Raw genomic sequence first — 12,694 nt, 5'->3', positions numbered from 1 at the left:
GGAAACTTGGTGGCCTGTGGAGAGATGGAGCAGGAACAGGGTTGGATTTTTAAGATGCATTTGAACAAAGCTTCCAATTTAGTGCTGAAATTGTGGAATTAGGGGCAGGTCTGTGGAGTGCCATGTGCCACAGCCTGAACAGAGCTCCCCTGAGGTTACAGAGCAGTGGGGAGGGATCAGGTCACACAAGAAACACTTCCACTGGACTATGCTTTCAAAAAGCTTATTTTGAGACTGTACTTTGGAGACAGAACACAAGTTACTTTAGTCATAGATAATGAAATAACCATCCTGTCATTTCAAGCTTTGTGAAGCAGGAAGCTTTGGCAGTGTTGATATTCCAGCAGGCACAAACACTGCTGTGCTTCAGGGGCTCCAGGAAGAAGACAAGAGTCCTCCATGTGGCAAAGTGACAGCAGGTTTTACTACCCACCCCAGAGAAATCCAGAAATGTCTACAAAACATGCAGCTGCAGGAAGAAAAGGGGTACTTACAGCATTGGTGGGTTTTTTAGATCTGACTTTAGATTTGTCCTTCTCTGGCTCCCCAGAAAGTTCTTTCTTCTCAGGGAGTTTCACCACACTGCGAATTTCCTTGTCTGAGCAAAGAAAAAATATGAGAGTTTTACAAAATGTTTCAATGCTTAGCATTCCTTTTGTTTGTTTTATTTATTGCTTGTTAGACTAGACTGCACCATGCCAAGGCATTTGCTGAACTGTTATCCCCCCTACACTTGTTTCAATCAGTGCAGGGCAAGACTTGAACCCCTGCAATGCCTTCAAAAGCCAGTGTTATCCAAAAATCCCAGCACACCACCACGAGCCAGCACTGGCTATCACAGCCCACAGTTTTTCAGTACTTTATATGCCATTTCAAATAATTTTAATTGAATTATGAGCAGGTGTTAAAGAATGTTGCCAAGAGCTTTTTCCTTCTGATCCTGAGGGAGACTTAGAGTCTCCTTAGAGACTCCCTGAAGAAAAAAAATCAAATTACCAAACACCATAATCTAAACAAATTACTGAAAAAAAGATTTTGAATGAACAAATGAGACTGACAGATTGCTTAGGTAATTTCAATTATTGAGTAGTTGTAAATGGTTCCTGTATTTATTTGGCTAAATTATTTATTAACAAGCTTATTATTCTGTTTGATGGCTTAAATATTGTTTTTCAGTCTCAAATAATTATTTCTTAAGGAGAGAACAGACTCAGGACTGCTGATAGCAGCAATTTAATTATATTATGGGAACTTTAACCTCAAAACATACTATCTTTTGCATTCATGAGTTTAATTTCCTGATTTCAAGTCAAAATTCTTTCCTAAAAGTATCTGATATCTGATACATTCTTAAAAGAGTTTCTTCTATTTAAAGCTCATGCACTGATATTATTTAAAATACAAAACATGGCTCCAATCTCATTTCTGTTTGTTCCAGAATAGACACCCAAGATTGAAAAAGTCTTTTCCAAATGAAAATATCATCTTCAAGAAAACTCAACCACTTACAAGGAAAAAAAAACCCAAAATACTTCAAACCCATAAAACAGCTTTTTAATTAAAAAATCCAATTTTAAAACTAACTGAAAGTTGGGGGTTTTTATAAGATACTTTGAATAAAGTAAAAAATACTTCTAACTGCTGATTTTAGCTCTGGTCTTAAAACACATTTGTGCAAAGTAACAGAAACTGGATTCATGCTGTGTTTCACTCACCACCTTCACTCTTTGGAGGGGCACAGCCCATTCTGCGTCTCAGATTGTGAGTTCTGGCCTCTGGAGGGTCAGTCTCAGTTTTAACATTGGTTGCCTTTAAAAAGAAAAAAAAAACAACAAACCAAACAAGGAAAAGCCCCTCAGTAACATCCTTAACTGGAAGACTCTGGTTTGCCACTTGTGTTTGGGAAGATGCTCACTGCAGCTGATATGGCCACTCGCCCAAGCACAGAGACTTTGGAATCTCCAGCTAGATGTGGGAAAGGTGGGTACTGTGAGTCCCAACCAAGTATTTTCTAAGGTCTCTTCCAATGCAAACCATTTCATGATTCCTTGGTGTGAGACACAAACACCTCACTGAGGTAACACGAGGGCTTGAGATTTAACCTGCCTCATTCCAGGAAAAAGGCAGACAGGTGAGAGTCACAGAGAAACTCTGAGGACGTCAGTTAGATTCAGAACCATTTGATGCTTACAAACCACTCACTCTAAACAGACACCTGGAGTTCTGAAATATTTCACCTTCAATTATTTACAAGTAGTTCAGAGAGAAATAATGCAGGGAACATTGAAAGCAAATCCTCCAAAATGTCCATGCCAATAATGAGACCAGGATTCAGGTTTGATTTCAGTGGGACCCATTAAGAAGCAAAGAACAAGGAACTTAGTGCTTTCACAGATTTTCTTGTACTCCTGAGGAGCAGAACATGCTCCAATCTCCAAAGCAGGGACCTTTGTTGGTACATCTTGGAAATTTCAACACAGAATAATGCTCTTCCATTTAATTCTTACATTTCTTCCCTGAAATTTTCAGATGGAAGAAGAACAATTCTCAAATTGTTCAGTGTTATGAGTGGTTTCTCTAATGCTCTATTTTTTAAGGAACTGAGGTCATGCAAAAATTCAGTCACTCTCAGCCACTCTCTGAAGCCCAGAAGATGGACCCAGGCCTAAGGCAGGACTGGACACAGCCCCAGCTACTCCAAGAGGTGGGAAGTGTTGTTCAGTCTAGAGTTTTTTTGTAGGCACTGGTTGGTTGATTGTGATTTTTACAGAGCTGGTTTTGACATTATTTCCTAATCACTTTTCATGTTCTCCTTGCCCAAATGACTCCACCAGGCAGAGGTCCCATTGCTTAAGACATGCACCAACAGAAGCTGTTCATTGTGTGCAGCAGCTCTGCCTCAGGGCCAGTATGCCCTGAACCTCAAGGGAAGAGAGAAGCCCCCAACTTCTGCATCTTCAGTTCCTCTGAGCAGAGTCTTTTGTGCTTTAGCTGATACTGATCTTCACAAGAGCAGCATTTGGTTTGGCCTGAGCTTTTTATCACATCAAGTCATCTCACTCTCCCTCCCCTGCACTTTTGTGGTCTTTGACACTGAACTGTTCTACATCAAGCACCTAAAGCCTTTGCATTTCAAAACCAGCCTAGAGAGTCATTGCCCTTTTCCTTTCTCATTATGAACATTTTCTCCTCACTGTTTATTCACCAGGTAGGAAAAGACAAGGTAAAACTGCAAGTGTCTCACAACTGCAAACTAACACTTATCCTACAGGCCACAGTAACCTACAGTACTCCCCTGTGGTTCACTTCAAAATGTTTATGGTCAGCCTTTGAAAAGCAGGAAACATTAAACTAGCAAACATGAGAATGAATTTAAGACTCACAGTTTAAGACACTGACAAATCATTGTGTATCTCATTAGAGTAGAAAATTGAGATGTGAACCAAACACTACTCTTTTGCAACCAGATCAGTGCAAATGCCAACTGCTTGGAGCTTCAATGTTGAATAAAATAGATTTAATCACCTTCTCTGACTGCACTGACGTGGAACAGCAAAATTCACATTAACAAATCTTAACTTTGCGAAATTACTGTGTTAGAACACTACAGCTCCTGGCTAAGCCAGCCAGTCCCTGTTGCTCAATTCAGCCTTAGCGCTGTGTTCTAGTTATGGTCTTAATTATAGATTTTCTTTCCACAAAAATGAGGTATACAGCATCAGTGGTGCTTGGGGCAAGAGCTGAGGGGGCAGCCTTGCCTTTTGGCTAAGGATGAGCAGTTGGTTTCCCCCAAAATGACAAAAATATGATCTGTCAATGCCATCAGACACCACTGCCAGAGAAACAGTGGGAATTTTCGTGTATATTTGTCCTGCTGTCAATTCTTAAGGGATCCATGAGAACAAGTATCCTTCAACCACAGGCAGACATTTCAAATGGAAAGTTTCAGCCCAAACGATTGAAGTTTGTTCACAATTATAAATCCACTTGTAACCAGGTAGTGGAGTGGAAAAGCTTTAGAAACCCTTAATTGTAACTCATTAACCAAGCATAATTACAGGCAGAATTTGCAACAGCTAAGCTGCACTATTAGTACTAATAGAGACTAAGACCAGAACAGTGGGAGTTAATAAGAGTCTGCAACAAACTGTGACCTTCCTAACTCATGATGTCACCACTAATCAGACCCTCTCCTGGGAATATCCTCCCTTACTCTTCATCTGCCCAAACAAAAGAAAAAGGAACTCTCTGGAGATAGGATCATCAAGCTGGAAAGGCTGGAGCCAAAGTATTACTGTTTTTCAGCAACAAAGGAGATACATGATCACTTAAAATGTATCTTCACAGAAGATACTGAGATATAACCAACAGATTTCATGCTTAAACAAAAATATATTGTTTCTTAAGGACATGTAAGATTGTACAAAACCACACTGACTCGATGATATGCATTTTTCCTTATATTGCATGGGTAAATTAACACAATATTGATAGAACTCAAGAGTGAAAAATGAATTACAACAATGCTGATGTTATAACCACAATCTTCCCCGCTCTAATAACTGACTTCAACTCATGAGATATGTACAGAAATCTCCCAGTGAATTTAGGGAATAAGTGTTGCTCACTGAGTGAGGAACAACAGATCAAAGATGCTTCATTTCCAGGATTTGTCACTTGTGTTTCAAGAGCCCCACAGTATCTCCATCACGCTGAAAGCATAACCCTGCTGCACACACTCACCAACAGCCTCCGAGAACTCCAAAACTCACACTTGGTAAAATATCAGACAATTCTTACCCATTATTCAAGATTTATGCATTTATGTTTGGGTACCCCTGACAGAGTGAAGCAGCTGTTCCTCCACACACACACACACACACATCCCCAGATGTGCTCAGGGTGTCCTGCTCTCCCAGGCTCACCTCGGGCGTCAGGCGCTTGGCGCGGCGCGCGGGCGGGCAGCTCTCCGACGGCGGCACCGACTGTCGCTGCGGGATGTCATGGGGCTTGTACTCCTTGTCCTTCGTGTCACTGCTCAGATCTGGCTTCTGCAAGCACTAAAGAAACAATTTGATTACTTTGTTTCTGCCTCCCCTTGCAATACAAGCTGCGTAGAACAATTTCCTGGGTCATGGGAAGAACATAGGGCCCTAATTCCTGTGCTGAGTTAATAAACAGCATGTATGACAGTGGTAGCATTTATCTATTTGAACAAGGCACAACATCACTTTTTCTTATCAGTTTAATGGCTGCAATAGCCATAATAATAGATCTTAAATAAAGCTGAAGTCATCCTTTAAGTGTTAATGATCACCAAACATTTCTCTGTGTAGAACACCAGGCCCAACTCTTCTGGCAGATGGGGCCTTTGCAGACTGGGTCCCCAGCACTTTGGAACTGCAGAAGTGGCCTAAGGTTGAGTGGCTGTGATATACACAGCAATATAAAGTAAATTACAACCTATCAAACATGCCTGTCCTAACTGAAATACAGCTCTGTACTGCACACATTGCAGGAGCTTCCTTCTTTCCATGTTTTGGAGAGGACAACTGCTGCTTGAATCAAGGGCAGAAGGGAAAAGATGCAAGAACAGTTTTAGCTCTTTCAAGCTACTGAATGAAAGCATTTAATTGCTGAAAACTGCATACCTCTAGCAAGAAACAGAATAATTAATGACAATTCCCTGTTTGTCAAGCCACACAACACTCAGTAACTGCAGACAAAATGTAAGTTTTTAATGAGTAAACAACAAATCCTACAGAAATAAAAAAATCTCATGTTGCCAGGAAGTAATTCATGAAATTGCTGGATCCACATTTCCCCAGTTCTGTTAGTCTGTTCCCACCACAAGCATTTTCTCAGCAAGAGAGAGCAGTAAAGGACAGAGAGAACCACAACAGTGGTGTGAGGATGACGATGCTCTGTAGACAAGCTCAGAAAACAGACTTTCAAAAACAAATTACAGTGAGAAGGGGGAAGGGAAAAGGAGGAAAAAAATGTTATTTTAGAAGTCTATGCTGAAAAATTACGTATTTAACAAAAAAACAGTATTAGTCAAGGACAGCAGGATGTCATTTACCATCACCCACAGGCAGCCAGTGACACTGACAAAGGAAACCTCCAGAACTGCTGTTTGCTTTCAGGCTGCCTTCAGTCCCAAACTTTGTGAACTCTAGATTTTGAAAGCAAATGGCTGATTTAATTTCAGCATTAAATACACAGTACCACTCCACTTTGCAGCTCATGTACATGAGCAGTAAATCCTGGCTGATGCTCAAAGGCTGGGTCTAGAGCCCCAGAGCACTGCAGCTGCCTCTTCACAGGAGCCTGGTCCCTCAAAGCTCCCACTGGAACCAGAATCACAGGATCACAGAAGGGTTTGGGTTGGAAGGGACATTAAAGATCACCTTGTTCTAAGCTCCTGCCATGGGCAGGGACACCTTCCACTAGATGAGATTGAGACCCATCCAACCTGGCCTTAAATGTCTCCATGGATGAGGCATCTACCAAAGATGACAGAAGATGATGTGACATCAACATCAGTGGAAGAAAGCAAAAAATAACAATTTCTCAGAAGAGACAACAGACAAGCAGAAAGATCAAATGAGTAGGAAAAGGTTGAAAATGAGAGAACAGAAAATAATTTCTATAAAATCTGGATCCTTGAGTCATTTCCTCATGTGAAAACCAAAATTATCAGGAAAAAAAAAAAAGGAGTTTCTACTGCTCCTGATAATAAAGGACATATGATCCTTGAAAACAAATCTAGAAGGCAAACAGCTTTTCCTAAACAAAAGTGTAAGAAAACCTTGAAAAGCAACAGATTGTGCCTCACTTCAGCGCAGTGCCCAAACAAACAAACAAACAAAAAAACCCCACAAACAAAAACACACACAAAAATCCCAAAAAACCCCAAAACCCCGCCAAGCACTCAACAACAAAAATCCTCCCAAAAACCAACAAAAAACCCACCCCCAAAACCCCCAAACAAACAAGAAACAAAACCAAAATCCCAAACCCCACCAAAAAAAAGAGCACCAGAGCACTCATTACCAGCTTGAGAAACACCAGAAGACATTTCCTAAATCATGATGTTTCACCACCTATTTCAGCACAGACATTTCCCAGTGCCTCTCTAACCTGAGGCAAAGGCAGTGGTATGGAATGGCTGTTAATTCACCACCTCAGATGGACCAGGAGAACACCTAGAAGGTGTCCTAAGGTGGTCTAGGGATGAGAATTCCTCTGTACCTCCTTCACTCCTACGCTGATGACCTCCAGCCAAGGACCCAGCTGCCACCTCTCCAGTCCTTCCCTCTTCCCAGCCAGGCTTTGGCAGGGTTGGGTTTCTATCAGCCATTCCCCAGAAGCTCACCCCACACATTCTGGCCATGATCTCATTATATTCCAACAAGATGGTTGCACACATGATCTTTGAACCCTCAGAGGAAGCAGAGTGCAAGTTAAAACCCATCAGCTGAAGCCACAAAGGAGCAGCTCCTTTAGGAGACAAAGGACAAGGCAGGAATGGTCATAAGGTGTTCAGGAAGACAAAAGGTTGGGGAGGGAAAGGGATACAGTTCATCTCCTCCAGGTTTAGACATTTATTAGTATATTTCAATTGGTCATAATTTAGAAAAAAGCCAATCAGCCAGGCTCCCTGTACTTGCAGAACACAACTGGTTTACTCCTGCTACACATCCATGGAGGGTAAAACACCAAACTCCAGAGGTGCTCACTTTTCTCCAGGAAAAATGCAGGTGCCAGAGAAATGTCTTACACTGAAACATCTTTACCAGAGGCACACACACATAGATCTTTGGAAATATGAATTCCACTAAGGCCACTAAAGCCTTAGTTTGGAAAAGAGACCAGATGCACAATTAATGAGTCACTGAATTCACTGAAAAACAGAATTAATACCACCTCGAGGCCCCCAAAATGTAGCTGAACTTTAAATCATGAAACATCTGGGCAATGCACCACAGGAAGTTGCACTGACAGAAGGTTCTGGATGCCTCAGTTCATGCAGGGGACACTTTTCCCTCTGGGCATTCAGCGTGGCTCTCTGGGATGACACACAGTTACTACAGCTGGGAATGAGAGGTACAGGTGGCAGGAAACAGTACCAACAGGTTCACTGCAGCTACTCTGGAGACACCTGAGGCCTGTGTAGTCCAATTTCAAAATAAGAGGAAAATAAATATCCACTGTGGAGAACTGCTTTGGGTATTAGAAACTGGCTGGTTTAAGGAATTCTTGCTGTTGGACTGAACATGAGCTTTAATGAAAACATGCTATTCCACTCTATTCCCCTCCGAACAGCTCCAGAGACTTTCACTACTTCAGCATGTAGACAGAAATATCTCCAGCAGGAATATCTGTCAAAATAACTCCTGAAGCCAGCTTAACATGTATTGAAGGCACACAAACTGTTAATGCTATACACAGATCTAGAGGAGATTAAAGTTATAGCACAGTCATTAGTGGAAACTACATAATTTCATATTTTTGGCTTTTGCAGGAAAGAAGGCAGTTTTCAATATTTCAAGTATTACCAAATAAAAAAAACACGTATCAAAAGAGTCAATGAATACAAGCAGTAATCTTGTTGGGACAATCACCAAAGCTGTGTGAAGAGCTTCTCTCAACAGGCTGTTGAAGGAGGAAGCACATCTCCAACTGACAGCAGTCACACTGAACAGACACAGCTTCTCCAAAAACACAGCTCAGGTGCTTAGATTCCCAGAAAAACACTGAACAGGCACACAGTAACAGACACCTGCACAAGAAGCATCTCGGTAAGCACCACTTAATAAGAACACATGAAAGGAAGCCAAAAAGAATCTCATTTGAGATGACACTCAAAAAACGTACTGTAAAACAAACTCACTTGAAAGACAATACTGTCAGGGAAAAAAAAAAATCAAATTAGAGTGAAAAGTGAGCTAAACCAAACTTATTTCTGTGAATTCTCTCCAGTCATTAAAAAATCTGTATCTGCATATACAGGAGTGGAGGAGCTAAAAAAATTAAGTTAAACTTACATTCATCATTTGTCCAGAACTGCCTCCACATTGGTTTGGACAGATGTCAAGGGCCCATTGCAAGACAGAGCTTGAAAAATCATTTAAAATGAAGCATGTCCTCATCTAAGGAGGTTTTTCCTCTTCTAAAAGGATTTAATACTGAGCAAACCATGGAGTACTGACTACGTGACAGACGTTCTCAGGAAATTCCCACGATACTTTGGTACCATATTCACAAATCCAAGTTTAAGATCTTTCCCTGTGCAATGGTACCTCAAAAATACAGCAGCAAAGACAGATGTAGCAAACATACAAGCTCAATAAAAACCCAAAAAGAAATCACTGTTTTCAGACCTAATACAAATGCAAAGTTTTCAATTAAATACCTTTAGAAAATGGTGCTGCTTTCCATTACTTAACATGAATGTATGAAGAAAGCCAGAATATTTTTGATCCAGCAGTTTCCTTAGCATGAAGATTTTTATCTTCAACTCTATTTTGTTCTTATCCTGTTTGCAAAAGACCCCTTTATCTGAAGGGCCAGCAGAATTTAGCTGTTCCTCACTGAGAAGTGATTGCCACTGCCTAAATAAAAAGTCTAATTCTAACCTCTCTGGACTTACAGCAAATCCCTTCCTCATTTTGGTAGCTGTCTGTAAAGGCCTGTGTTGATTTCTGTACACAGAGACATTGCTTGTAACAGGATTAGGGCATTTATTGCTTAAAAAAGGTCAGCACTCCTGTCTTTGAAAGATCATCATGGAAAGAGCATTTCAAAGAAATAAAAATGGATGTTGGCAACTGCAACCAGTTTTGATTTTCCAAATAAATGACTGCTGCTCTAAAAGAACAGACCTATTCCTTATTAGAGATTATGTGGCCTCCACTCTCAATCAACCCTGAATTTTGGTTTAATGGTCAAATCAAAGATTGATGACTAGGAAGGATGAAGATTTAAGCTTGGAAAAATCCCAAGTCATGCTATTAACATAACTACAGCAATCAGGAAGTTTTCTGCAACCTGTCCCCCTTAGTGAATGTGCCACAACACTGCCATGGCTTGGCACAGTCCCTCAGTCACTCCAGGCATGTGACACAGGCCCACAGCAATTTCTGTGGCAGAGAGATGGACCCGGAATGTTCCATGAACACAGCAGTGCTTGGTCTTACAGAAATCATTACAGGAATGTCCCTTATCATGAGACTTCTGTAAACTGCAGAGAGAAAATACCAACAGATACTGTTCAAATCAGGAAGCAGAGGTTACCTGGAGGACTAATGCTAAAAACTTCACTCTAATGAAAAGTTTGTTCACGGCTTTCTGAACTGCTGACCACTGCACCTGGTCACCTGCATGACACCAAGTACGAAATGCAGCTCCACAAACATTCCAGAAATCCAAAGAACCCGCCCAGACTGGCTGCTACATTAACTGAGCACTTGGTTTCAGTACAGCTTACCAAGAGACTCGCTCCTGACTGGAACAAGTTGTAGGGGTAGAGAATCCGCTCGTAATGCGCGCGGATGTGCGAGCCCACGGCTTTGCCAGGAGCAAAGCCCATCCTCGTGGCTATTTTGGTCCATTTTCTCTCCTTGCAAACGACATCAAATCCTCCTTGTTCTGCAACTAGCTAAAAAGTGAAAATAAAATGGTCACATATTTAATGGTAAAATTATCAGTGTTCAAGGAAAAAGGCAGGACAACATCCTAATTAACAATTTACACCACAAAAATATATATTTAAAAATCACACATGACATCAAAGTTGTTTTAAGGCAATAACTAGAATATGTAACATGTAACCTATTCAGGAATTACAAACCTGTTGAATTACTTTACAAAGAAGTCAGCACCTGTGTTCCATGTGCCATCACTCGGCCTACTCTGAGAACCTACTTGGCTGCAATTTGTCACTTTGTGTCCCAACACAATTTTCTAGCACAGGACACTCAGTTCTTTTCACTGGAACAAGTGCTACGAAATAAGCTCAAAGTTTCCAAATAAAAACTGCCTAAACATAAAGGAAAGAGAAAGAACATATCCTTTCAGAGAATCCCATCTCTTACTATCAGTATACATGAACTGTTGAGCAAGTTTCGCCCTAAAAGTAATTGGATTTTTTTCCTTCCATATTTCTAATTGAAAATTATTTTCTCTCACTTTTGTCATTGCTCAGGAACTTTCTCCAATTAAGCCTAAGTATTTTCTTGACCCAAGTTCAATTTTAAAGAAGAGCTGTGAATTTAAGGTGATCTCTTAGATCACAGGAAAACTTCCATGATAACATATTACTTATTGTCTTTCCCTGATAATGTATTCTTACTCTTACTGTCCCATTAGCAATGTTAGCTTAAACAAAGGAATACTTTTTCCAGCTTAGATATACCCCAAAACCTCTCCTGACCAGCTGTGATACCATCCCAGGAACTGAAGTAACACAGCAGCTTTTCAGGATAGTTTTTTCCATAATGGTCTTACTCTGTTAAGCTGAAATAAATCCAAGATCTTCCTCTCCACATGTGGAATTTTCAGTGTGCATCCTTGAAGCTCCCAAAACTTTGCAATCTGGTCCAGAAAATTCAGCTTTACACGAGTTTGGGCCTGAAACCAACCAAACAAACAAATGAACTGCATGCTAAAAGCAGATGCAGGTTTTGTATAAGATTTACAGCACTGCAGCTGCAGTTGCTTTCCCAACTTTGCCCTCTGCAAGAGTTATTTTGCATTTTTCCCTCTCATCATTTGAAGAAAAATAAATTCCACGCAGATACCATTGATAATATCTGTATCTTTCCTTGAGTCACTTTCTGTTACCTTTTACTGCACTGAGAAAAGCACCTTTGGAGAACAGCCAAACACTAAGTTATTACTGCTCAAAACCCCCTAAGCCAGCTGCATTGCCAGGATTTATTGCATTTACTACATTAATTATTGCAATAGTTTATTACTATTTGGTTTATTTGCAATAAACCAAAAATAAATCAGTATTGTTTTCAAAAAATAATTTTAAAAGTTGTATCTGTTTATCTCTTATCCCTTCTCACAGCTGTATCTGTTTCACTTTTAAGGATACAAATGGGTCAGGCCTGGGAAAGCCTGGCTGGTTGTACAGCAATTACCACAGTAAAATCACTGCACTGCTGCTATGTTAGAGCAGTAACTTAAATTTTGATATATTTTGTTTTCAGCACATTTTCTAATTTTAAGGTAAAAACTGGTCTTGTCTGTACAGATTAGCTTGTCTGCAAACTCCAGGGAGCTTTGAACAGCTTGTGGTCACACAAATCCCTCTCTTAGCATTCCAAGCCAGCATCTGAGCCCTTCCCCAGCACTTCACACAGCCACATCAGGGCTTTAAAAACCAAGAATCAGGAGAATAATCAAGCACAGTCACCATCATCCCAAATGGTACCAGCAAATGGAGCCAACCAGGACGCCTCACACTCCCCTTTAGTGTCAATTCATTGAAGCAGTGAATGAAAGTGCTTGTGAACAGCAAATTTCCACAAACTGAATCCAGATTTTGCAATTGTTTCTTCCAAAAGGCTGCCTATTTTTAAAGCACTCCAAGTGTTTCATCTCTTTTCCTTTTGAAAGATGCTGTATGAGTGCAAAACACAGACACAGATCTATGGCCCTGGACAGTTTAACTACTTAGAAA

General features: G+C 40.6%; 1 protein-coding gene across 3 annotated transcripts in view; it reads right to left on the bottom strand.

The window, feature by feature from the left end:
• The window catches only part of KDM5B (lysine demethylase 5B), a 69,802-nt gene that overhangs the window by 29,481 nt on the left and 27,627 nt on the right, over window positions 1–12,694 (bottom strand). For all 3 annotated transcript variants that reach the window (XM_086861979.1, XM_086861978.1, XM_086861980.1), the window contains 5 exons: window positions 11,512–11,634; window positions 10,493–10,663; window positions 4,926–5,060; window positions 1,716–1,809; window positions 495–598 (listed from right to left, as the gene is read on the bottom strand). In XM_086861979.1, coding sequence (XP_086718105.1) covers window positions 495–598; window positions 1,716–1,809; window positions 4,926–5,060; window positions 10,493–10,594 — 435 coding nt within the window. In that variant the 5' untranslated portion in view covers window positions 10,595–10,663; window positions 11,512–11,634. The remainder of the gene's footprint in view (window positions 1–494; window positions 599–1,715; window positions 1,810–4,925; window positions 5,061–10,492; window positions 10,664–11,511; window positions 11,635–12,694) is intronic.

The sequence above is a fragment of the Cyanistes caeruleus genome, chromosome 24 (assembly GCF_971803275.1).
Source record: "Cyanistes caeruleus chromosome 24, bCyaCae1.hap1.1, whole genome shotgun sequence".
Taxonomy (NCBI): Eukaryota; Metazoa; Chordata; class Aves; order Passeriformes; family Paridae; genus Cyanistes; species Cyanistes caeruleus.
Note: the sequence above shows the minus strand (reverse complement) of the source record. Positions and strands in the feature narration are given on the sequence as shown.